General features: G+C 40.6%; 1 protein-coding gene and 1 long non-coding RNA gene across 3 annotated transcripts in view; both read left to right on the forward strand.

The window, feature by feature from the left end:
• The window catches only part of LOC106892340, a 17,405-nt gene extending 13,337 nt beyond the window's left edge, over positions 1 to 4,068 (forward strand). Inside the window, exons 2-3 of the long non-coding RNA XR_001412850.1 lie at positions 911 to 915; positions 3,971 to 4,068. This is a non-coding gene — a long non-coding RNA (uncharacterized LOC106892340). The remainder of the gene's footprint in view (positions 1 to 910; positions 916 to 3,970) is intronic.
• SEPT7 (septin 7) overlaps positions 4,063 to 26,144 on the forward strand; it is a 95,882-nt gene continuing 73,800 nt past the window's right edge. For both annotated transcript variants that reach the window (XM_014949484.1, XM_014949486.1), the window contains exon 1: positions 4,063 to 4,177. In XM_014949484.1, coding sequence (XP_014804970.1) covers positions 4,168 to 4,177 — 10 coding nt within the window. In that variant the 5' untranslated portion in view covers positions 4,063 to 4,167. The remainder of the gene's footprint in view (positions 4,178 to 26,144) is intronic.

Below are 26,144 nucleotides of genomic sequence, written 5' to 3' on the forward strand. Positions count from 1 at the left end.
TTTTTGAGATCTTTAATTGCTTTTTTTTCCTTTTTTTTTTTTTTTTTTTTTCCCTGCGTTGGTATCTTGAAATACTCAAGCGTGAGAAGACGTTTAGTGGAAAACAGAAATTTAAAGGGTCATCTTTGTGATATGTGTTTGTAGTTCAAGTATTTTCAGTGCCACGTTGGAGAACTAGCACTAGGTCTCTTGTCATCCACAGAGTTAGGTGATGCTGAACAGACACTTCACTTGTGGCCCTCTAAGTTGTTCTTTATTTTCTGGCTGTTCAACTGTGAGTGTTACGCCCAAATTTGCAGCGCTGCTCTAATGCTCAGTATGGCAAACGAAGTGAATTGACACTGTTCACTGAATGTATAAAGTGACATAGAAATACAAAACCCTAAGAGACGTTTATGATGATGATGCCTTTGATCTTTGTACCTTTTCCATTCTAAAATAAAAATATTGTGCGGTAGAGTGGTGAAGTGGGATTGCATGTTCTGGTGAGTGCCTCTGAAGAAAATAAATACACTCGGCCCTGTTACAGGTTCAGATAACATATGGTAAACAAAAAGCACACTGAATAACTAGAGTAAAACGAACTATTGAATAACTAACTGTATCGATCATGAACTGTCGTGGAGGTCATGTAGTGTATCACCATGAAATGAAGCTGTCATACACGTAAAAGTAAATGGAGGTTGCATGAAACGCTGGATGCTAAGCATTGTGTTGGTCAAATGTAAGTAACTTTTTCCTTTTCTTTCTCTCCTCACACCACCCCTGTTTCTCTTTCTGGATTGCTGCTGCACCTGCGTGGACTCGTTGCTCCAATGGTTCAAATTCATCCTTTCACTGGACTGCTTTTTGGCTGTATTCTATCCATATCTTCAACACTGGAAATGATGGAAATGTGTTGTTTACAAAGTAGCTGTAAGTATTACATTGATAATGATGTGTTACAGTTATTGTGGAAAGAGAAGAAGCATTAGGGTTTTAGTAGTTGAACTGAAAACTGAGCTGGTTGAAAATCAGGAAGGGAAAACATGTAAGGGGAAGCCACTGTAAGTATTAGAAACATGAGATTTCACCTGGCACAGCAATCCATACAATGAAAGTCAATGCTTCAACAAAAAAAAGTAGTAACTAACTTCTAAAAGCTGTTGCAGGGATTTAAGAAACCCAATTCCTAGTTTGTTTTGGTCCATTTAGCAGTAGCAAGTTATGAACAAATACAACCATTTTAAAACCAGTATGTTAACAGTTTCAATTTTGATTGGTCTTGATAATACCACAAATCTGAATCTAGCATTTGACTTCACTTTATTTAAAAGGCTTTTCCCTACATAGTGTAAATGCTCACATTAAATACAGCTTTAACGTCAGCGTGTAACGCTTCATACATCTTTCTGGTCAGTAACATTTGTATTTCATAATCTAAAATTGCGGGTGTAAACGCCATAGACCTGCCTAACAGAGCAAATGACCCAAAAGTTGTCTCTTCTTGTTTGGCCTTTCATACTCAGTTTTACTACTAAGAACTTTAAGAATGCTATCCTAAAGGTGAAGCTATTATGTGAAGGGGAAGAGATATAAAAATCATTTAAAACAATAATTGTATGTAAAGTCATTCTTTTAAGCAAAAGAAGTATTGCCCAGGTTTGATGAGGTGCTGAGTTGTTTCTGGTAAGCATTACATACATTAAAAGATATGTAGGCGTTAAAAGATGCAGGTGGTTGACAAGTAGAACTGCAAGGAGTGTCTGACTGTGACTAGGTACTACATCTGGGAAAATGGATAGCAGCTGCAGATCCTTAATAGTTACTAAGGACCTACACTGTTAAAGAGCTCTTTAATACCATAAAGAGCACCCATCTGCATGTAATGTAATATATGTGAAGCATTAGCTCCTACTCAGTTTTAGATTTTGACAGATTTTATTCCTTGCGTAGTTGTAGTAATAGATTTGAAAAGTTAAACAGTCTTTGGATTTTTAAATTCCTGCCTGATTTATTTTTTTTAATCTTTTGAAACCTTACAGATGAGACTATTGCTGCCCCAAAGACTGAATTGAAAAAAAAAAAAAAAAGCATCTTAAAAAAAAATAAAATTTCTTGATGACACAAGGCAAACATTCCTACATTTAGAGAAGTAATAACATTTGTTGCATTGTGTGTATTGAAACTATAACACCTAGCTTTGGCTGGCTGCCACTCTTGTTCTGTGTGAGTTAATGAGTTCAAAGATACTGCCTTTTTATAGACTTGAAGGAGAATTGATGTTTTATCACTAAATGAGAGCTGGTACAAATTTGTTCTAGGATTAAATCTGTCTTTTTTCAACGTAGTACTGCTAAGTTTGGACTTCTCAGACTTAGTTAAATTTGATGATGACACCAGTGTAGTGTGTCTTTGGAGTGGTGTAGCGTTGCTTGAGAGTAATGGTTTGTTTGCCAAAGGCAGATATCACTTATGTGATTTAAAGTAGTCAGTTCATTGACTGGTGCTGTCAGATTACAAAGCCAGTTCTTCTTGCATTCAGTGCTTTAAAAGGGATAGTGGTTTTTTTATTGTTTCAAGGAATGTTTGCTTTAATTAAAAAAATGTTTTTAAACTCTAGGACTTATTAGTGTAATAAGTTTATTCTGTCAATTTTAGCAAAAACCTTCTAAATAAGCATAAGTTAAGCACGTACCAAACTTAAATTTATCATGCTCTATCCCATGTAGAGAATTTCTGAGGTAGTAGTACCTGAACTAAAACAGGGGTTTTTTTCCTAATTATTTTTTAGAATTGCTCCATCCTCTTGAAGATAATCTTAGGGAGGGGAATTTATAGTTGTAGGCAGCGTTTCAGCTCTGTGGATGTTGATAACTCTCTTAAGCTCTGAAATCATATCCTCTCAACTTTGGATGGACATAAAGCCTGACGATAACTCTCTTAAGCTCTGAAATTGAGGTAGTATCAAATCATACCCTCTCAACTTTGGATGGACATAAAGCCTGAAGTTACTGCTCCATGAGAAACAGTACCTCATGTTATTTAAGTAGACAGTCTTTTCTGAAAAGATTTTCAGATTCTCTGTAAAAGAACTAAACTGTCTTGTCTCATAAGACGCAATACTCAAACCTGCTGTGATATCAAACACATTTCTAGGATTCTACTGGAAGAGCAGGTTAAAAGTAGCACAGCTGATCTGATTGCTGGTTGGACTAGATGATCTTAAAGGTCCCTTCCAACCTAGACAATTCTGTGATCTCTGGAGGATTGCTGGGTCTAGTGCAGGGAGGGAGATGCATTTTAAGTATCTTCAACGTTTTCATTAATGTGGTAAGAAGTAGTAATGGCTGATATCCAGAGTTCTCATCTCCTTTCATAGCAAACAATATTTTTGAAGAAGTTCTTCTCAGTACGAGGCAACTAAAGTTTTGCCTTGATGGAGGGTTTGTTCCAATGCATGCTGTGTTAGTGTAGATCTAGATTTAACACGAAGTCCTCCAGTTGGGTGACCCAGAAGTAGAGGGTGTCAGGTTAGTCCCCATCATGTTGGGGCAGTATCCTCCTGACTCTTGGGAGCCCAGGAGAGCTGCGCTTATGCTCCTTGCCTGCCTTTCACATGGGCATCAAAACATAGTTGATTATGTTTTAATCTGTTTGTGCTTGTACGCTCTGATGCTTGCACAGTCGTAATGTGGTAATTGCAGTTGCTCAAAATGCTGTCAGCAAAAACCCTGGCACAGAAAGTTAGCTGTACTATCCAGATAAAAAAAAAAAAAAAAAAAAAATCAATTTTTCTCATTTATTGTTGCAGTTCATTGCTCTGTCTTTGATTTAGGCAGCTTAGGTTATTGAGAGGTTGGGTAGGTAGCACCTTTCTACCAATGTGAAAATGAAGTGAACGTTTAAATAACTAAAAAAAAAATGCAAGCAAAAAAGAAGTTACAAGTTCTTCTTTTAATTTTTTTTTTTTTTCTTGCTCATGTATTAGCAACAGAAGAACCTTGAAGGATATGTGGGGTTTGCAAATCTTCCAAATCAAGTTTACCGGAAGTCTGTGAAGAGAGGATTTGAATTCACTTGCTCATGTCTTAGCAACAGAAGAACCTTGAAGGATATGTGGGGTTTGCAAATCTTCCAAATCAAGTTTACCGGAAGTCTGTGAAGAGAGGATTTGAATTCACACTCATGGTAGTAGGTAAGTTTGTGGGGTTTTTTTGTTTTGAGTGGTGATCCTTTGAAGTATATTGACATGGTTCTTAAAATGATGTAAATGTGTTTTGCACAATCTCATGAGAATATATGGATCTTCCTCTTCTAGACTGTAGGGTCTAAGAAAAAAGTTTGGTGTGAATCTAGTCTAAAGTGTGACTTGCAAGTATCATATCAGTACACGTAATTTGAACTTGGATTTTCATTTGAATAAAAGAAAAAATTGAACTGCTTTTACAGTTGAGTGCGACACAGTAAACTGGGGATCCAAAAGTAAAGTTGGAATCTTTCCTTGCACATAACCAGGCAGCAGCATCCTGTATATCCTATACTTCTGTGGCCACAAAACTGTGCTACAAAATCAAAGCTTTAATTTGAACAGACCTTTCTAGTTTGTAGAGTTGCAAAGAAAACCAAATGTAAACAGTGCTTTCCCTATGGACTGCAGAGGGTGGGAAGCTATAGTTAGTATGGGTGAACAATGCCGTGCGTATCGGTTCCTCGGTCTCCTCCTAGGACACCCAATTTTCTTCCCTCTTCCCCTCATCATTTGAGTTAGTGTGACAGTAGACTGTTATTATAGTTGAGTACATTTGTGTGGAACTGCCATGGACTGGATATGTTACTCAGTTTCGACACGCTAATGGTTAAAATAATAATTTAAAGAAATATTTTGTAATAACCAGCTGTCTCCTTGTTGATGTCTGCCTTTATGGTTTGTTATTTGGCTGGCTTGATAATGCTCTGATGTTTTGTCATCAATCCAGCGGGTATCTTGTGCAGTCGTTATGGATGTGTAGCTTGTTGCATAATAGTACTATTGACGGAGTTAGAAATCAAGGTCAAATTGGTGAAAACTTGTGGATAGCTTATAGCTTTCTTTTGATTACAAACAGTTAAAATTTCAAAATTTGAGGGTTGCTTTTTTTTGCTTTTGGAACTTGATTACAGGTTCCTTTCTAGTCTAACATTCAAGTACATAATTCATTATTTGGTGCAAAACTCTTAACCTGAAATATTAAATAAAATATGCTTTTCTGCTATCTACAAGAAAAAACGGGGGGAGGGAGGGAACTGTTTTGATAAAGTACTCCAGAAAGGGGTGTAATCTGTGCTTTGAAGTTTAATTCTCACACAAAGCAAGTCACTTAAAGCACAGGTAGCAGATGCAGTATTAAAACTGGAGACAGTGTGTAAAATTACCTTGGTGTTTTTACTTTTGCCTATAGTACAGTCTAATAATACAGGGCCTATAATACAGTGTTTGCATTTAGGAGAACTGTAGAAAATTGTGGCTGTTGGAAAGAAAGGTTGGTCCAAAATTAGATTGAAAATGAGATGTTGATATGAAAATTCTGTTACTAGTTTTAATATTTTTGTACTTGCTACTAAATACTACGGAGACTTACAAATGCATCTATTCTCTCCTTCCAACCCCCAACTCTAGAAATCAGATACTTGAAAGTGAGTGTTTAAACAAAATGATGGCTGATCTTTTAGTACTCGAACATCTGGGGAAGGGCTGGGGGGGATGTTTCAGTGATGTCTGGTATGTCCTGAAAAAATGTATCTATTTTAAAGAGGAAGATGAAATAGTGTATTACTGCTCACTTGTGTTGGTAAACATTGTAATGTGCAATTAGATTCTTAGACTTCTCATGATTTATTGCTGCATTCATCCTTTGAGAAAGTGTACCCTGACTTGGTTTGAGATCTCTAGCTGACATTCTACAGTTCTGGAGTAGTAAATGAAATTATCTATACTTATTAAAACTTGAAAGTTTTAGAATGTAGTGCTAATCTGTATATGGTCAGTGCTGTCTGAAGAAGAATACTCTTACGGGGTGTATATATAAGAATATATATCATCTCTTGGAGATAATCTAAAATATTCTCTTGCTCTTCCTACTCCCAAGAATGATGCGTGGCTTTTATTGTAGATTGGACAATTACTAGTCTGCTGGCTGAGCTTTATTTAGAGGTACTTTGGTGTCAGTATTTCGCCTGTTTGTTCTGAAATAAAAAAACAAGGGAAAAAAAAGCAATGCTTGTGGCTGCTAAACAGGCAGATAGAAGGAAACAAGCCATGTTTGGGATCTGTGATCTTTGTGTCCCGCTATTTTCAGATTTCTGTGAGACTTGATATTGCAGCTAATGCATTTGCATAGTGACTATTTTCTGGTTGTCCATCTAGTCTGGAGTTAGAATTAAATTTTGTAGATGTCCATAGAGTGATATCTGGCTTCTTTGTCTTGAAATGTGTAGTATAAAAAGTTGCTGGAGCAGCATTTTAGGGGGACTTGCCAGTATGTTGTACAGCTGTACTAACTGTTGTAGAGACAATTCAGTTTTCAGCTTAACTATCACAGAATCATCATGGTTGGAAAGGACCTCTGAGATCACCAAGACCAAGCATACACACACACAAAAGAACCCCCACAATCCGGGGCACTAGAACATGCCCTGAAGAGCCGCGTCTACACGGTTCTTAAATCCCTCCAGGGATGGTGACTCCACCACCTCCCTGGGCAGGCTGTTCCAGGGCCTGACCACCCTCTCAGGAAAGTCATTCTTCCCAAGATCTCATCTAAACCTCCCCTGCCCCAACTTCAGACCATTTCCTCTGCTCCTGGCATTATTCCCTTGGGAGAAGAGGCCAACCCCCACCTCTCTACACCCTCCTTTCAGGGAGCTGTAGAGGGCAATGAGGTCTCCCTTCTGCCTCCTCTTCTCCAAACTAACCATGCCCGGTTCCCTCAGCCTCTCCTCGTAGGACTTGTTCTCCAGACCCCTCACCAGCTTGGTGGCTCTCCTCTAGATGTGCTCCAGCACCTCTATGTCCTTTTTTCACAACATTGTCCTTCCATGTGCCAATTTTTTACCCAGTGAAGAGTACACTTGCCTATGCCATGATTCACCAGCTTCTCCAGGAGAATGCTGTGAGGGAGGGTGTCAAAGGCCTTACTGAAGTCCAGGTAGACAACGTCCACAGCCTTCCCCCCATCCAGAAGGTGGGGTAAGATACTATGTAAGATACTTGTCACCAAGGAGGTAGTAAGTACAGCATCCAACAGAGCTGGCGTTGTTTCCAGTAAGAATTTTTGCAGGGAGTTGGGTCACTTCTACAGAACCTTTCTTGTCCATAAAGCATGAATGTACTCCATAAAACGCATATTCCCCAGGCTGCTGAGTTCCTGTCATCGCCCTAGAGATGATGGAGCTGCCCATAGCACTCTGTGGTGGCTTCTTGAACTTCTATTGAGTCAGTGAAGTTGGAGAGAGGGCTTTTAAATTTCTTGTTTGAATAGTGTAGAGCATGGTTTCTGGAGCAGGTTCAGGAAAGAGATGCTCCTCGTCTGAGCTGATCTAAGCTGGATGGGGCATTGATCTGGAAGTGGCTTCATTTCAGCTCTGTGGGCAGCCCTCTGTCCTCTAACTTGCTCTTGGAGTTAAGACTCAGTAAGATTCCTTTACTTGAGGCTCATAATGCTAATGAAGCCTTTTCTGTAAATATAGTTGCTAATTTCCAGGTGTTCCGGCATTTAAATTAAATGTAAATGAAGGGTGAAGTGTTTATGAGCTACACACATATAAAAAGTTGATGTGAAAATATCCTTTTCATATGTAATGCTTTAAGAATCATCAGAAAGTTAACCTTAATGGGAAGTGGGATTACTCTATAATATTTAACCGTAATAAATATTTCAGTGTTTCTATCTCATGAATTGTATTTATGTTTTCTCTAAGTTGTATTGATTTGTTCGGTAGCATTTCTGAACTTTTCTTAAGATAACTGAAGACTGAAATAACCCTTTTTGTTTTCCTTATTGATCGGTTGTCATTGGACGTTGATTTGTCTTTAAAATGTTGATGAGACAGTGAATTTCATACTAGTCATATTCCAAAAGGCTCATCAGTAGTTCAAATCAGGCTGCTACTGAAATGGCTTGGTTTTATAGAATAAAACGTAACAAGCACCTCCTCTGAGGATAAGACATAAAGTAGGCAGAAATACGCATTAAACTGAGCTTCATTCTTGATCCTTTCAAAATAAGACATTTAAATAGTGGTTTAAAGCAACTGATCCTACATCTGAAATAGTAAAGCTTGCCAGTGCAAAAAATGTCAAGTTTCCCTTGGGAGGCTGCTTCCTTCATAACCTTGTGTAATCTCTTCCAGTATAAGACAGTTGTTGAAACGCTTGAGAACCTGACATAAAACTTTAGTCTGGTTGAAATCCAAAGTGTATTCTCTGTATTTCTCTGTTAGATAGGGTTTTTTTGGGGTACATGCTTCAGAAAAGAAAACTTCCAGAAGTAATACTACCGTGGTTAGTAGCTCCCAGTTAAAGACAACCTTAATTGTGCAATTGTAGTTATGTCTGTTTATTAATATAATTACATTTGCTTAAGTAGTGGGTGTGTGTTTTGTTTCAGCGTGATGAGGGTGTAGACAAGCAGTTGCTTTTCAGTGTGTCTTTTTTCTAAACACTGAATCAGGAAATCCCTCTTTTGTTCTTGTATTGAAATTGTGCTGGTAACATGATTTCAATCAACACCCAAGTAGTTCCAAAGTCATTACTTTAAAAAATTCTTCTTTCTTGCAGACTTTACGTACTTAAGAATAATCTGGGGTGGCTTTTCCTAGAGCTACATACTTGAAAGTGTTCAGGCTTCATGAGCCTTAGTAAAGGTTGGACTCTTCAATTTTATTTTTTTAAAAATCATCTCATTTGCAAAGTGCAGAACACTGTTCGAGTCAAGTGATTTTCCAAAGGATCTTTCTACAGGGTTTCTATTTCTTGAACAACTATTTGGTAGTTTTGACTCTGAAAGCTGTTTTGAAACCTCTCTTACATTAAGTTGTCTGTTTTGTTTTCTAATTGTCGCTTTAGCCTTGTAGATCACCTGGAGATTACAACTTCAAGGAAAATGTCATAGAGAATTGGCATAGTGTTTCATTTGTAATTATATGCACACTCAAATGTTTGGGTTTAAACATGACTTTTTGGCAGGATGCAAAGGACAGGGCTGTATTTTGCAAGACCTGAAGTTACGTTAAAGAGAAAGCACACTCATTTTAAAATGTTTTCATTGTTCACTGAAAAAAAACTTGAACTGGTTTAATGCAGGTATCTTCTGGTGATGGATCGTGTCCTGATTAGAATTACCCTTTTCATTTGTTCACTTTCTGGGGCAGTTTATTTATCAAGCCAGCCAGTGATACCAAGAGCCTCAGATGCTCACAGCTACGTGCTCTTTGCTAGTCTGATATCTTCCCCCATGTTTTAAAGTCAGGACCAAAATCATTAAGCATATGATAAAGCTGGTGAGGGGTGTGGAGCACAAGTCTCGTGAGGAGAGGCTGAGGGAGCTGGGGGGGTTCAGCCTGGAGAAAAGGAGGCTGAGGGGAGACCTTCTGGCTCTCTCCAACTCCCTGAAAGGAGGGTGTAGCCAGGGGGGGTCGGTCTCTTCTCCCAAGTCCCAGGCCATGGGACAAGAGGAAATGGCCTCAAGTTGCCCCAGGGGAGGTTCAGATTGGAGATTAGGAGAAATGTTTCCATGGAAAGGGTTAATAACAGCCTTGGCCTGGGCTGCCCAGGGCAGTGGTTGAGGCCCCATCCCTGGAGGGATTGAAAAGCCGGGTTGCCCTAGTGCTTAGAGACATGGTTTGGTGATGGTTTTGATCAGAGTGAGGTTGATGGTCTGAAAGGTCCCTTCCAACCTGGACAATTTTATGATTCTATGAAATTAAAATGTGCTTTCTTTTAAACCGGTTGGAGGAAAAATAAATGTGAGGTTTGGCCTTTTGAGTTCTTAGCTTCCCTGGGATATATTGTTACGTTTTGGGTCATGGAGCCTTTCCTTGTGTATACAGTCAGGGGTATACACTGGCATACATCTGTTAGAAAAAGGAAAAACACATTATGGAAAAGAGCTACCAAAGCCTTTTTCATTTCTTCAGTGTGTCCTGCCTCCTCTTCCTGTGTAACTTCACATCCTCAAAATACTTCAGTCCTTCTAATTCTCTTGTCTTCTGAAAACTGTCAGGTGTTCCATGCTACTGCCCTGGCTGCAGCCTGTTTGGAGCTACCTGTGTGACCCCTGACAGCCCGTGTGGTAGGGCTGGGTTAGACCCCTCCCCAGGTACAGTTGCGGGTGGAGCGATCAACTTCACTCCAAAGAGAGAAATCATGAAATATTTATTAAGCTGAAACAGTGATTTAACAAAATTAGTAGTAAATGCAGCAGTGTTTTATGAGATTTGATGGTAAGGTACACTTGATTATTTACTGCAGAGAGGACAAGGTCAGACAGACTGTCAGGGAGACCCTCCACTTAAGATATGAGATTCAGAAAGGACCCCCTGGCTTTATAAACTCCTTCCCAGAGAGGAATCTGGGTGCAGCTGGATCCAATCCTAGTCCCAGACTTGGTCAGAGGTTTATGTCTGAAGGAGTGCTGCACCTGGGGAGAAATAACCCCCTGCACCAGGACAGGTTGGGGGTGACCTGCTGGAGAGCAGCTCTGAGGAGAAAGACCTGGGAGTCCTGGTGGACAACAGGATGCCCATGAGCCAGCAATGGGCCCTGGTGGCCAAGAAGGCCAATGGCATCCTGGGGGCCATTGAAAAGAGTGCGGCCAGGAGGGGGAGGGAGGTCATTGTGCCCCTCTGCTCTGCCCTGGGGAGGCTCCATCTGGAGCACTGGGTCCAGTTCTGGGCTCCCCAGTTCCAGAAGGACAGGGAACTGCTGGAGAGGGGACAGCAGAGGGCTACAAAGATGATGAGGGGCCTGGAGCATCTCCCTCGTGAAAAAGGCTGAGAGACTTTGGTCTTTTTAGTCTGGAGAAGAGAAGGCTGAGGGGGGATCTGGTCAATGCCTATAGATACTACAAGGGTGGGTGTCAGGAGGATGGGGCCAGTCTTTTTTCAGTGGTGCCCAGGGACAGGACAAGAGGGAACGGGCACAAACTGGAACATAAGAAGTTCCATCTCTCGACTTCAAGGAGTAGAACCTGAAGTGAGTGTCCCCACTCAAGGGGAGATCCTGGCGTGCAGCCGCTGCTCTGCAGGAGAGTTCAAAGGGCTCTGGGGCTGCCCGTTATTTACAGGGTGAGATAATTGACCTATAGTCATATTCTCATGGGAATAAAACATCTAGGTCCCCACTCCAGACAGTGTTTTGGCTGCTTTGCCAGCCATCCCCCAAAGTCCAGGTGCAACTCATCACAGCTCCTACTGATGGTTATGGCTTGAGCAGGAGCTGGTGGGGAGAAAAAGGGAGAAAAATGGGGAGAGCATACCACCACAGGTACTCTTTCTGTAAAGAAAAGCAGTATTCTGAGGTCTGGGTTCAACCATTGTGTAGCAAATGTGGCTCCCTTAGGAAACTAGATTTAAAAAAAAAAAACAAAACAAAAAAACCCAACCTAAAAGAAGAGAGAGCTATTTTTAGTTGCAGGCGTTCTGTCGACAGAGTTATGAGGTTTGAGTGAAGTACAGAAATAAGAAAGGCAGTTTGAGGAATTTTATAGCCTTAAAAAAAGAAAGTTTACTGCTTTTCATGTAGTGTTTCTGTGGATATGTGTTCCAGCGATGATGTCTACAGGGTATTAAAATTGATAACTTAATAGTTACATGGACCTGGATGGGGATGCTGGAGCAAAATATGTGGAATGCAGGAGAATTGGCAGAGACCAAAATGAAAGTAGTAGGAAACTGGTGGAATTCAGAATGGAGCCAGAGTATTCCTAGAGATAATGCATTCCTCTGTTGATGGAGTAACACCTCACCAACAGCGTATCATTCCTTTTTGTGGAAAGATGTTAACAAGTGTTTTTTGAGAAGGCAGGATAGATGAACTCTGAAAATCTGTCTGTGGAAAAGAAGCAAATATCTCTTTGAGATGTGAAAGGTCAGTAATCGTTAACAGCGAGTTTGCTGGCCTGGAATGCATGATTTTCTGCTGAGTTAGTTTCAGGTGAGAGCTTGAAGTGTAGATTCATGTGACCACTTGGCTTCAATTAGAAAATCTTCTCTCATACTTCTCTGTTGGTTGTAAGGGTGGGGTTTTTGACACTTCTCCCCCCCCTTTTGTAATGCAGTGACATACAGTTTGCAGCGCGGTTGCTCTTCTTGCCTCTTTTGTGGCGTTTTTCTAGTGCTGGGGAAAGAAACCAGCACGAAGTTTAAAACCTTATGGAGGAAGAGAAACTTTTTACAGCGTATATTTAATCACTCAATATGAAAAACCCACACTTTTTTATCTTAATTTTTGTAAGGCTCATTTTAAACATTTCTGTCACTGTGCAATAGCTTAGACTTATACTAAAGGACACGTAAAGACTCTGGCTAGAAGTGAAGCTGGTATTTAAAATTATTGCTCTTCAATTCTCATTTTTTTCATTGTTTGCAACTGCAACATTAATTGGAATTGTAGTCTTACTGGAAAACTTTTGAAGAGCCTTTTTTTATTATTATTTATTTTCTCTATTAACTGTTTGGATGCAAAACTTCTTGGGTAGATTATATGAAAGCCAACTTCAGGATGGTTTCTCTTCCTGGATGGTTGCTGCCATACAAATCTTTAGTTCTTACAGCTAACTTGGTACTTGAAGTATTATTATATTGAAATATTGTTTTGAAAAATTAAGGAAAGGCTTTTGTAAAGCTTTAGTGGTTGTATTGAAACAAAACTGAACTGTTTCTAGTGTGGCAGCGTTTTTTTCAGAGCCTAATTTCTCTTTCATAATTCTTTGTTTCCTGGCAAAGGTTTTTAAGGGAAGAGACTTCTCCCTAAGTGTGTGGATTTGAACCCACAATTTGGCAAAAATCTGCCTGTAACCCAATTGGCTTTTATTTCTTTAAGCAAGGGAGGATTTGGTTGGAAATGTTTTATTTTTTTCTATTTCATATATCATTTCCTTTTCAGTCTCATAACAAGCGGTATGAATTCTTTTACTTCTCACTGCATTTAAAACTGGGTCTCTAATAGATGGATTCAGGGAATTTAGCTCTGCATTGTGTAGGTGTCATCTTCACTGTCTCTCTTTTTTTTTTTTTAAGCTTTTTGGAGTTTTTCATTATTTACCTACATAATAATTAATCCTGTCATGGTATTAGCTGTCTCCAGGCCAGTTGTCACTTGCTATGTTTCTAACTACATAAATATTTTTGCTGTAGGTACTTTTTTTCTTATCCTAGCTTACCAGGTTTTCATTTTGTCTCTAAATAAAACTGTCCTTGCTGATTTTACGTACTGGAATATGTGCCCACATGGACACAAACACGATTACTCTGTTGGTATTTCATATATTCCAGTACACTTGCTTCTTATGGGGAGATCAGCGTTTGAACCCGGTCCGTGTTCCTGTTGGTGACAAGTTTGTACGTTGCAATTTAACCTGAATGAATGACTGGGGTTTTGAGATATAGAATAAAAATAGTCACTGCATGATGTTCTAGTTATGCTTTTGTAGATGCTCAGACATAATGGTGTTTAATGTATCGTGTGAACATAAATACATCATAGAATGGCCCAGGTTGGAAGGGACCTTTCAGAGCATCGAGTCCAACCATCAACCTCACTCTGATCAAAACCATCACCAAACCATGTCTCTAAGCACTAGGTCAACCCGGCTTTTCAATCCCTCCAGGGATGGGGCCTCAACCACTGCCCTGGGCAGCCCAGGCCAAGGTTTAAGAACCCTTTCTGTGGAAACATTTTTCCTGATCTCCAATCTGAACCTCCCCTGGCACAACTTGAGGCCATTTCCTCTTGTCCCATGGCCTGTTCCTTGGGAGAAGAGACCGACCCCCCCTGGCTACACCCTCCTTTCAGGGAGTTGGAGAGAGCCAGAAGGTCTCCCCTCAGCCTCCTTTTCTCCAGGCTCAACACCCCCAGCTCCCTCAGCCTCTTCTCATAAGACTTGTGCTCCAGACCAGTCACCGGCTTTATTTCCCTTCTTAGAGAAGGTACCTAACTAATAGATACGTTCTTAAATTGGTTATCAGGCAGCCAACAGGTTTTTTTGATTATGTCCTCAGAAGTCAACAGCTTGTCCTGAGCCCTCATGGTGCATTGGTAGGGTGTGAGTGAGCTAAATGGTAAGCAGTAACCTGTTAGAAGTCACACTACTACTGTTTCCAGTTCCTCAGGTGCCAGTTGACTACAGGATTGTTTTGGGGGACCATCTTTGCTACAAGCCTGGAGTGAGATTCAAAGTAGAAATCAGGTTTTGTGGTATAGATAAATTCTGGATGAGTTGAAAACTGCATCTTTCATCCTGTTGGCTGAAAACGTTTGGCTCGCCTGCTGCTGACAATTTCATGAATGAAAAGGTTAATATTGTAACCAAAGTGATATTCTTGGATGGGGTATTTGTGGTCTAAACGTACAATTGTAGTAAAGCCACAGTGACTCATTGAATGTGAATCTTCTGATTCAATGTGCGTGTTTTCCTTCTGGCTGATTTTGCAATAGTCAGTTCAGATCTTCACTGTGCATCCATTTAAAACTGTTACATTTTGTTTCTTTTTCCAGTGTTTTTCTCTGTGTAGCGTTGCATGCAACTGTTTCATTTGGGGTCTTGGATGCATTTCTGTAGAGATTCTGAGCACATTTACTGACAAATCAGAGTTTACCATACTCTTGTCTAGAATTTCTTTTATTTAAGAGAATTAACATCATCTAAGAAGAATTTTTTCACGCTTCTGTTCTTGAGTTAGAGCCTGATGTTTTCTCTAGTCATTTACCATAATAGAATAATTAAGGCAGAAAATTTAGACTTAGCGGTGGTTGGAGGTGAGAAAAACAGCTTCAACAGCCTCATCAAATGAGTTTTTTCTGTTTGAGTTCTTGTCAGCCTTGACTTTGATCCCAGTTTTTCCCTGTAGGTAGTTTTGTTACACGTACCAAGAGCACAAACATAAGAACTCTCGCCCTCCGTCCTGGAATGGTGCTGAGTTTCAGCCAGGGTTGAGATAAGCTGTATTAAGTGTGTAATGATGCCATTCAATGTAGTTCCTTCCCTCTATTAAGCTCAAAGTGAAAGCTTTTTGGAGGGTTCTGACTTCCTAATTTTGCAAGCAGTTCTGGTTTTGTATCACTGAAATCTTGACTTCCAGCATTAATGAGGTCTTAAGCCCGAAATCCTGCTGACATCACCAAAACTACAAGCGTGTCAAAGCTATTGCAAAGTGCACCTTTCTGATACTTCTGTTCATGAGCCTTTTGCTGTGAAGGCTAAACGAGTGGTTTTCATGGGGCAGATGCTTCTCCAGAAGGGCAGAAATGGTCTGCAATTTAAGGGAATTAAACTCTTGGTCTTCTGCAGGACGAGAAGCCCCGTAACGGAAGGGCACAAATAAACAGGGGCCGGCTAAGGACAGCGAGTGACAGTTCTAACAACATCTGGCTCTGGTATTTCACTCCTTGTGATGCATGAAGGTACATCTATGTAAGGTGACAGCTTCCTTATTTGAAAAGAATCGGAAGCATTGCCAGGAGACATCTCTAACTGCAAACAGCAGTGCTTTTTGAAATAGCAATTCTGTAGTCTGAAGTCATTTGTATGTTAAGTTTCAAATTTATGGGCTAATCCTGAAACCTGGGTCCATTTTCTAGTACCCAGTTAGTTAAAAAAAACAGTCATTCAGGGATCTGAAAGCAGTTGTTGGATGTCTGTGGAGCACTTCAGCTAACGAGTGTTGTGTTAAAATGAAGAACTGTGCAACAAACCACTACTGAAAAATACAATTAGGAGATAAGTAGCTGATGGCACTTAAGAAGTTCAAATGGCATGGAGCAAAAAAGGGAGTTCCGTGCACACATGCATTGATTATTATCAATGAAATTGATAATAATTAAATGATTATTATGAATGAAAAAGACCTGGTGGACACCAGGATGACCATGAGCCAGCAATGGGCCCTGGTGGCCAAGAAGGCCAATGGCATCCTGGGGGGCATCAGGAAGAGGGTGAGCAGCAGGTGGAGGGAGGTCATCCTGCCCCTCTGCTCTGCCCTGGGGAGGCCCCATCTGGAGCACTGGGACCAGTTCTGGGCTCCCCAGTTCCAGAAGGACAGGGAACTGCTGGAGAGGGGACAGCAGAGGGCTACAAAGATGATGAGGGGCCTGGAGCATCTCTCTTAGGAGGAGAGGCTGAGGGACTTGGGTCTTTTTAGTCTGGAGAAGAGAAGGCTGAGGGGGGATCTGATCAACACCTATAAATACTTCAAGGGTGGGTGAAGGGACCTTCAAGTTCTGTGATTCTGTTCTTCTGTGATGGAAATGCCTGTTACCAAGCCTCTGGTTATAGAACCATAGAATCACAGAATGGTTGGAGTTGGAAGGGACCTTCAAGACCATCCAGTTCCAACCCCCTGCCCTGGGCAGGGACACCTCCCACCAGACCAGGTTGCTCCAAGCCCCATCCAGCCTGGCCTTGAACCCCTCCAGGGATGGGGCAGCCACAGCTTCTCTGGGCAACCTCTTCCAGTGTCTGGTTGTCACCAGTCGGACCAAGAGTTCACTAAATTGAAGGATTTTGAACTGTTGCAACAAATATATTTGGATTTGTATTCTCTTGGAATAGCCTGACTTGTTACAAATGAGGTATTCTCAGGCATATTCTGAAGTTGTCTCATGAAAGAGCTGAATGGTTCATAGTTCAAGTCAGCAATTCTCTAATGATGGATGAAGAGGTCTCCTGTTGCATGCCTCCTGCAGTTTCCTGATTGTGCATCTACAGAGCCCTTTTAAAAGGTTTCAGAATAGCCCGCCCGCTGATAAACGTTAACTGGCCGTTTCTTCTCAGAGTTTGTGACAAACTGGAGTCAGTGCCTTTGGTTTTTGAGAAATAAATTTAGAGTTTAATAGCATCAGGGCCTGACTAAAGACTATGCTTGCGTTCTCACTTACTGTTTGTAACTTCTCACAGGAATATGTCATTAAGAGGTCAAAATGAAGATCTCTAGCTAGCACCATAAACTTTGGGAGATAAATGGTATTTCAAGGAAATCACTGTTTTCTTGCCATGACTTTTTACAGAATCATGGAATAGTTCAGATCGGATGGAATCTCTCAAAGTCGTCTGGTTCAGCCCCTGTTTGAAGCACTTTCATGTGTTTTTTCTTGGGCATCTGCTTTTGTCCCGTGTCAGGAGAAGGATATTGGGTTGGATAAAATAAGTTAGGTCCCACTTTGAAGTCACAGTTGAAGAGAGCTTATGAGTGTTTTAGGAAGGTGCTGGAATGGAGCACTTGATCAGACCAAAGGTTTTAAATTCTATAGCTTTTATTGCCAGGGCTTATTGAATTCTTTTAAAATATTAGTGAGTAATTGTCTAACTTCATGTTGATGCTAAAGGGCAGTTGTGTTTCAGGCTAGATTTTTTAATTTCTTTTTCTTTGTACTTGGTGTCGTGCTCGATACTGGAGTTTTCTGAAAGGTCTTTCTGATGTTACCTCTGGGTATGTAATATCTGGAGAAGCAACATAGGTGTGAAGTGGAGGAAGGCAAGGAAAAAGCAAAATCCCAAGGTTGTGCAAAATGTTGGTTCATTTTTCTGTAAGTTATTTTATTGCTCTGCACCACTGTTCGGAAAGCCAAGGGTCAAATCCAGCAGGATTTGACTGCACAGTCATATTGTAATACCGTAGGTATGGTAGAGCATATTTGGTCTAACACATCCACGTCTTACTGTTCTCATTTCTCATTTAGGCTGTTTCATTTTTGCCTCAAAAAAGACTGAACTGCACAAATGGTTTTCTATCATTTCAACTAGAAGTAGAGTTCAGGATGGAAGACATTATAGAATCACAGAGGGATATGGGGTTGGAAGGGGCCTCTGGTGAAATCATCTAGTCCATCCCCCTGCCAAAGCAGGTCCACCCAGAGCAGGTTGCATAGGAACGTGTCCAGGTGGGGTTTGAATGTCTCCAGAGAAGGAGACTCCACCACCTCCCTGGGCAGCCTCTTCCCGGGCTCGGCCACCCTCACAGTGAAGAAGTTCCTCCTCGTGTTTAGGTGGAACTTCTTATGTTCCAGTTTCTGCCCATTCCCTCTTGTCCTGTCCCTGGGCACCACTGAAAAAAGACTGGCCCCATCCTCCTGACACCCCCCCTTGAAGTATTTATAGGTGTTGATCAGATCCTCCCTCAGCCTTCTCTTCTCCAGACTAAAAAGACCCAAGTCCCTCAGCCTTTCCTCCTAAGAGGAACAACATCATTGACAGTTTGAAAGGACTCTGAAATCTTTGTGAATCTAATACCCTTTAGTATTTTTGTCTGGCTAAATTTGTGTCCTGACATGCTTTGCAGTTGCTAATCAGGTAAAGTTAGGCCATTCTCTGTTTCTCATTAACCAGATACTGTGAATATTTTATGAAAAAGTAGGGCTTTTAACCAAAGATGAAATAGGGTTGCCTCAGATGGAAACTATCCCTCCTTTGCATAAAATGACAGTTCTTATTTGAATGACACTACTTTGAATATGCAGTGTGAGGGTCTTTGTCACTGTATCTCTTTTTTAATACTGTTAAAGAAAAGATCATCCAATTAATGAGTACGCCTGTAGTTGATTATCTTATTCCTTTAGCATTTTGAAACTGAGAGTTATTGCATCATTTTTTGTGCTGTTGGAAAGCAGGGCAAGAACAGCTTCCCTGTTACTAGTGAATAAGATAAAGCTCATGGCAGATGTGGAGAATTTTTTCTGCTTATTCAAATAAGGTGATGTTTGTGAACATTGTTTATTGACCAGTTTCCATACCTGACTGCTGCTGTCAGCTTAGGAAAAAAAATTAAAATCTATTTCATGATGTTAACTATGATTAATATTTCAATAATAGTTTATTAAATGAAATAATAACTTTTAGAAAAGCCCAACGCTCATGCTTCATTACCAATATTGTGTTCTTTTTGTTTGCATGTTTCTAAGTGGTTTAATTTAGATTTATCTTTCTAAGTTTAGGTCGAATGTGAAAATAAGCACTAAGGTTAGGGCCCGAGGCTCAGTGAAGAACAGTCTTCACTTGCTGTATTTTGTGGGTTTGGGGAGGCATTTCACTAACTTGTCCTGTGTGCTGTTCACATTTGTGCTTTATGGAATGCTCCCTCTTGAAGGCACCCTCTCTCCCTGGGGAAGTTGTCAAAGGCTTAATTTGTGTGTTCATCCATATTCTTGGTTGTAAAACTTTCCATTTTGTTGTTGTTGTTTTGTTTTTTTCTTATTGTTTTTTTTGTAGGCTTTTATTGAGGAGAAAGCTGTTTGCTGATTGTCCAGCTACTCAAAAGTAGATCTTTGCAGGCACACTAGAAGAGTCAGTACTTCTAGAAAAAGCATCACATTTTAAATGCTGTTTGTTTTCTTCAGGTAGACGCATCGTTCTAACACCCGCTGTCAATGTACTTTATATGAAGCTTGAAACTGGCTGTTACTAGATGAGAGTTTGAGAACCTCTAGTACTTCTACCTCTCCAGAAAAGATAAAAGATTAACTTTGGCACAGTTAGAAATATTGCAGATTAAGATATCTCTTAGAGAGGTGGATGCCAAATGTATACGTATAGGTATATACCAAGTTTAGGTTGGCTGTAATTGCTGTATATTTCTTCTCCTTAGAATTTTTCCTGTTTTCTGTCTTCTTAAAATACCTGGTTTTGTCACATAAGATATTTCTGGTGCATATACTATCGTATGTATGAATGACATGACCACCTCAATGAATGCTACCTATTCATTATGAAGAGGCGTAAGAGTAAGAAGTAATCTCTTACTTGTAATGAACTGTAGTCTCAATCTTTTGTGTAAGATTCCCCCTCCTCCCCCTTTTTTTAATATAAAGCCTCTTAATAGTCGAAGTTTTATGATAGATTTTGTTACGTATAGAGCAAAAGGATTAAAAAACCCTCTGCTTGATAACCTCAGGGTTTTCTTGGTACAGTGAGAAGCTTTTAAATGAGGTATCTTTAAAAAAACAAACAAAACCCAGGAGAAATAAACAACTAAGAAGCTTTTCTTTTCCATCTAAGAAGAGTAAGATAACAAAAAAGACCATCTTTGTTTCTGTAGATGATCATGTGTGACTTTTTAGTCTTTTTAGTTGAATTGGGCTTTGATTATGTTCATGTTCCTGAGGATGGAAGATCAAGGGCCATACCTTCTATGCCTTTTTACCTGGTCTGTCCGAGCTGCTGTGTCACAGCAGCTCTGTTGAGTATATTTAGCATCCTTTCATGTCCACTAAATTGTAGAGATTGTGTTTCTGATGTTTCTGGCTGCAGGGTTTTTGCTGATGCACTTTGGGCCCTTTCCAGAAGGCTCTTTTATTACTTACTGTTCAAAAACATCTTTAGCTCTTTCCACATATTCTAACAAAGTGAGTGCATATGTCAAAACATATGTATGGCTTCAGAGTTCTCTGCTTCTAGAAGCAAACAAAAGCTGTGGTTCCTGAAGCTATTCTGGGAGAAAGAGAGGACTTGATATGCCTGGTGTGAAGGTGGGAAAGTACTGAAAGGGAAGGGGAAAACAGAAGACAAAGGAAGCTTCTTGTATTGCCCTTAAGTCTGGAGATGTAAATTCTGATTTGCAAAAATAATTAGTCATTGAATTTCCATGCATAAAAAGGTGGAAAAATGTGACTGGGATGGATATTCCTGCTGCGTGTTGTCCTCTGGTTTCGAATCCCACCGTTCAGAGTTAGCACTGGCTGTTGCCAAGTAGAACCCGTGTGGTTGGCTGGTGATACCACCAGCATCCTGGCCTGTGTCAGGACCAGCATGGCCAGCAGGAGTAGGGCAGTGATGGCACCTCTGGACTGGGCACTGGTGAGGCCTCACCTCGAGGGCTGGGTTCAGTTCTGGGCCCCTCACGACAAGAAGGACATTGAGGTGCTGGAGCGTGTCCAGAGGAGAGCCACCAAGCTGGGGAGGGGTCTGGAGAACAAGTCCTACGAGGAGAGGCTGAGGGAACCGGGCATGGTTAGTTTGGAGAAGAGGAGGCTGAGGGGAGACCTCATTGCCCTCTCCAACTCCCTGAAAGGAGGGTGGAGAGAGGTGGGGGTTGGCCTCTTCTCCCAAGGGAATAATGCCAGGAGCAGAGGAAATGGTCTGAAGTTGGGGCAGGGGAGGTTTAGATGAGATCTTGGGAAGAATGACTTTCCTGAGAGGGTGGTCAGGCCCTGGAACAGCCTGCCCAGGGAGGTGGTAGAGTCACCATCCCTGGAGGGATTTAAGAAACGTGTAGACGTGGCTCTTCAGGGCATGCTCTAGTGCCTGAGATCGTAAGGGGTTTTTTTGTGTGTGTGAATGGTTGGCCTTGGTGATCTCAGAGGTCTTTTCCAACCAGGACAGTTCTGTGATGCGGTAGGCAGAGAGCTGTGGTTCATAGAGAAGTTTCCTTCTAACTGCTAACAAAGACAAATTTCTGTTCAGCCTCTTCCAATATGCCACAAAACCCCAGGTTCTCAGACGGGACCCTGCTACCCACAAGGATTTCTCCTATCTCAAACCTGCTGAATACCAGAGCTTTTTGTCATCTTTCTTTGAGGTGACTGAAGTTCTTGCAAATAAGGGTAAGAGGACACATTGCAATCACACAGTTGAGTGACAGAGGTGGTATGCAGTGCTTCCCTGAACGGTTGGGATAAATGAGCTGCAACTTCACCCACCTTTTAGGGGCCTGGCTGGCTGGCTGGGGTGTATGCTGTGCCTGGGTTGTTGTGCATAGACATTCCTTTCAGAATAAATGCAATTGCCAGTGTTCCACTCAAGCTTTTGGAATTGGTCTGAATATTGTATTATAGGGCTTTTTTATGAGCATAAATTCATTTCCATACCTCTTTCAGCAGAAGCTTTTTTCTGCCATTTTTTTTACATGTGAGCTCATTGAGTGTTTCCTCTTGAAGGGCTTAAGTGTGTTTTGGTCCTGCCCTTTCTATCGTCGAAGTATCACTACGTGCATTTGGGTAATCCCCTGGATAACTCTTTATTTTTTTCCTTTTTTTTTTTCTTTTTCCTTTTCCGACTTGCATGAGTCACATCTAAAGAAGACAGACACCTTAAAGGTTAAGTGCAGAATGAGTTCCTGCACAGATGTGGGTGGGCCATTTGTTCATGGTCCAAATTGTGTTATGGATCTGTTGCCTTCTGCTGCTCTGAAGGGTTTCCTGGCTTTTTGCCGTGTAGCTTGTTGAGAAGCTGGGTCAGTTTACTGCCTTCAAAGGAGAACGTTTGGCATAATACTTTAATCTGAAGTCTCCATCTAATACTATAGATTATAATAAATCAGCTGCACCCAGAGCAGCAGAACATAATGCTTTGCTTTTCAGCCTCCAGCGTGGCTGTAAAGAATGTAAAAGACTACAGAGAAGCTACTCCTAAGTTCTTTGCCACCTTGAGCTATTTTGACATGTTTCATTTCACTCTAAGCTACTTATCCAACCTTCAGCATAAGGATATGGATTTTTTTTTTTATTTTTTCATAAACAAAACCTGGATCTGGAAATGATGGATCTGTGATTCAGCTGGTTTTGTAAGAGTCTTGCGAAGTAGCAAAGAAAAATCTGAATACTTTATATTTAAAAAAAAAAAAAATCCCAACAAAGCATGAGTTTTGCTAAAATGCAGTAAGGTGTTACCTTTTTTATTTGTGTATGTGCGTTGTTGTGTAATGCTGTTTCTGAAAGGAGGTGTGGGGGTTTTGGTGGGGTTTTTTGTTTGTTTTTATTTTTAACCCTGGCTATATTTCCTGTTGGCTGTATTTGAGTGTATGCAGGGTGACTGGGACTGGTACTATGTTGATAATTTAACTACTCAGGCTTGTCGAAACTACTCCAGCTTGCCTTTCAGAACAGACTTCTGAGGATCTCAGTTCTAAGCCTGCTAATTAGTAGTTAGCATTGATCATGTATCAAAACCAAGCGCTGTTTGTGTGTGCTCTGAACAGGATGAATTACTAGAGCTTTCTGTATTGTGGCATGCATATTTTTCTTGGTACTTTTTGCTTGAGGGTCTACGAAAGTAGTAGCTGTTTAATGTTGATCCTTCTCACTAAGATACACTGAAGTTCAAAACTAGTATTTTCTGCGTGCTTTTGGGAAGGAGTGAAAAGGTAAAGGCAACTTTAAAGCTGCAGTGGCCTGGGGGTTTTTTGGTTTTGTTTTTTTCAGTAGTGCTGATTTATTTAGTTTTACATAAAGCTTGTATGCAAAAAGGTTCTCAAATATGTTGGTTTTTTATGAAATCTTATGAGATCTGGTACATAATAACACATGCCAGGTAGGAGTATGGTTGCTGTGTACTGTGCCATCTTTCATTTTCTGAACCGGGAGGACAGCGATTGCACTGTTTCCTCCCCAAAATTCATTTTTCTTGTCAGACACTCATACATACTTGCCAAAATACTACTCAAAATAGTCTAATCATATTCAATGACTTGTTGCTGCCTGGGTCAAAGGACTAGTGTTAGAATGATGAATAAAATGTATTCAGTGGGTTATCAAATCTCTGAGAGTAGGTAGGAGTGTAGTTGCAAAAATTGCATGGTTTTACATTGGCTATTTTGGGTTTGTTTTCTTGTGCAGGATTCCTGAATAGAAGGTTGAGAGAACTAATTTCTAGTCCCTTTTTGATAGTGGAGTCAACTAAAATCATAGAAAGGTTTGGGTTGGAAGGAACCTTCAAGATCATCCAGTTCCAACCCTGAGGTTGCTCCAAGCCCCATCCAGCCTGGCCTTGAACCCCTCCAGGGATGGGGCAGCCACAGCTTCTCTGGGCAACATCTTCCGGTGTCTCACCACCCTCACACCAAAGAATTTCTCTCTGGTATCTCATCTAAATCTCTTCTATTCCAGTTTAAAACCATTACCCCTTGTCCTATCTCTACACTCCCAACTAGTTGGAAGAACCACTTCCAAGGCACCGGCATGATCATAGTTTTCAGCTTTAGCTCCGTAAGGGGGTTGGTAAAGCACCACTGCCTTTTGGTGAGGCCAACAAAAGTGGCTCTTGACTCAAGGGGGTCTGCTTTAGATGGTCTGGGAGGATGAGGACTAGGAGGTATTCTTCTGCCATACAGGAAATAATGCTTCTGTGCTTGCAGGAAAAAGGAGCAAACAGACCAACAGCAAGGCTCTTGGTAAGGAAGTTGGAGTCCAAAAGCATTAATACAGAAGTATATGAAATATAATGTAAGGAAAAAACTGTTTTGGGTGTGTTCATCTCTTGGTTGAATAAAAGTTTACTTCCTCACTCCCTTCCCCGAGTGTGGGAGGACAGACCCTTAAGTTTTGAGGAAAAGGGGAGAAGGGAAGTTTGTTTCCTTTCCGGTCTGAAAATAAATTATACCCCTATAATTGTATAGTTTATCTTGGAAAAAGCTTTTAGATAACCGAAGCCAGCAGTGATTATGTGAAAGAGCCCTTTGAGACTGGGGAAGTATTCTGCATTCAGATTTAAAAATTAGTGCTTTTCTAGCCTAACTCTGCTCCGCAGATGTCTGCGTAATGTATCAGGGCTGGTTTTCCCTTATGCCTTTTGTCTGGCACCAGAACACGTGTTTTTTCTTCCTTATGGCTGGAAGGCTAAGTGATCCTGCTGTCTGTTGTCCCCTTTAGCTCCACCACCTCTCTAGATGACAGTGGGTCCTCTTGAATTTCAAAAGGTGCCAAAGACTCAAAATGTCATGTAATTATAGAGACGCTGCTTTGTCAAAGATTTTATAGGATTGTTTGATTTCTATTTTTTTTTTCCTCTTCCCAAGGGACAATATAAATAACCTTTTTTTTTTTTTTTTTTTTTTCTATTCTCCATTTGGTATTAGCTGGCTGATTAGTTACCAGAAGTGTTACTGGCCAGCAGGTCTCACTGGTGTTTCTGGTCTGGCAATACAGCACGCTAGGTGCTTGCATCTACAAGGGAGTTTTAGCTCTGATCTTAATTCCATTTTTGAAGTGAATTTCTCACTTTTTCCCATTTACTGGGCTTTCATTCACATCATGGGGTGGTCTGGCAGCACATGAACTCAGTTTTTCAGAAAAAAATATTAAGTCAGGAGATCCTGTCTAGGATTACATCTAATAGGGTCCATTTGCTAATTACCATTCAGTCTGTCTGCCTTGAGGCTTATGCCGAGGATGCTTTTTGGGAAGAGAAAGGAGGCAAAAGGGCTGAAAGAGAAACCTGCACTCACTGCCAGGTAGGAAATGATGGCCACTGGTGGCTAGAAAACCAAACTTGGTTCTGTAAGTCATGGAAAAACGTGTACAATAATAATGCAAAAATTTATAAACCTATTTAGAAGTATATACTTGCAATTAAACCCATATTAACTGCTTACAAATGAAGACAATTTTTCTGAGCAGAGCTGTTGTAAAAGTGTAAACGTGGCCTTAGGTGTAGTCAAGTCTTAATTGGTTCCTGTAGTGCAACTTTTAATGCAAATTTTGCAGTGTTTGGCTTTTCTTGTGTGTAGGAAGTAGTTCGTATTTTCTGTGGAGGGACGCTGATTTATTTAAAAGGAGGGAAAAAAAAAAGTTTCTAGTTGCAAGTTTTAGAAGTTTTTGTGTGTAGAAACTCTGAGAATCCATAAAAGCACATAAAGTATTTAACACATAGACTGTAAATTCCCAGTTAAATTGAATTCATTAGAGTAGTTTTGACCACTTTTTACATACAGATTGCTGTGTTAACTGTTGCAAACTTGTCAGCGGTAAAATCTTCAACCTTGTTCCTTCTTAATTCCATAAATGTGGAGGTGTTCAGCATAGACAGGCAGCACCTGAGGACCTGCAGTGGCCTTCCTGTGTCTGCTTTGCATGATGAGCAAATTAGCAGAGTTCTCTTTCCTCTTTGATGGAGGGTGGGTTTTAATTATTTTTCCTCACCCTCTGGTTGTTCCCATCTATGACATTTGAAGATGGTCAGTTAAACATGTAGAAGCGGGCAGGA

This window comes from Calidris pugnax, unplaced genomic scaffold, assembly GCF_001431845.1.
Source record: "Calidris pugnax isolate Ruff unplaced genomic scaffold, ASM143184v1 scaffold124, whole genome shotgun sequence".
NCBI lineage: Eukaryota > Metazoa > Chordata > Aves > Charadriiformes > Scolopacidae > Calidris > Calidris pugnax.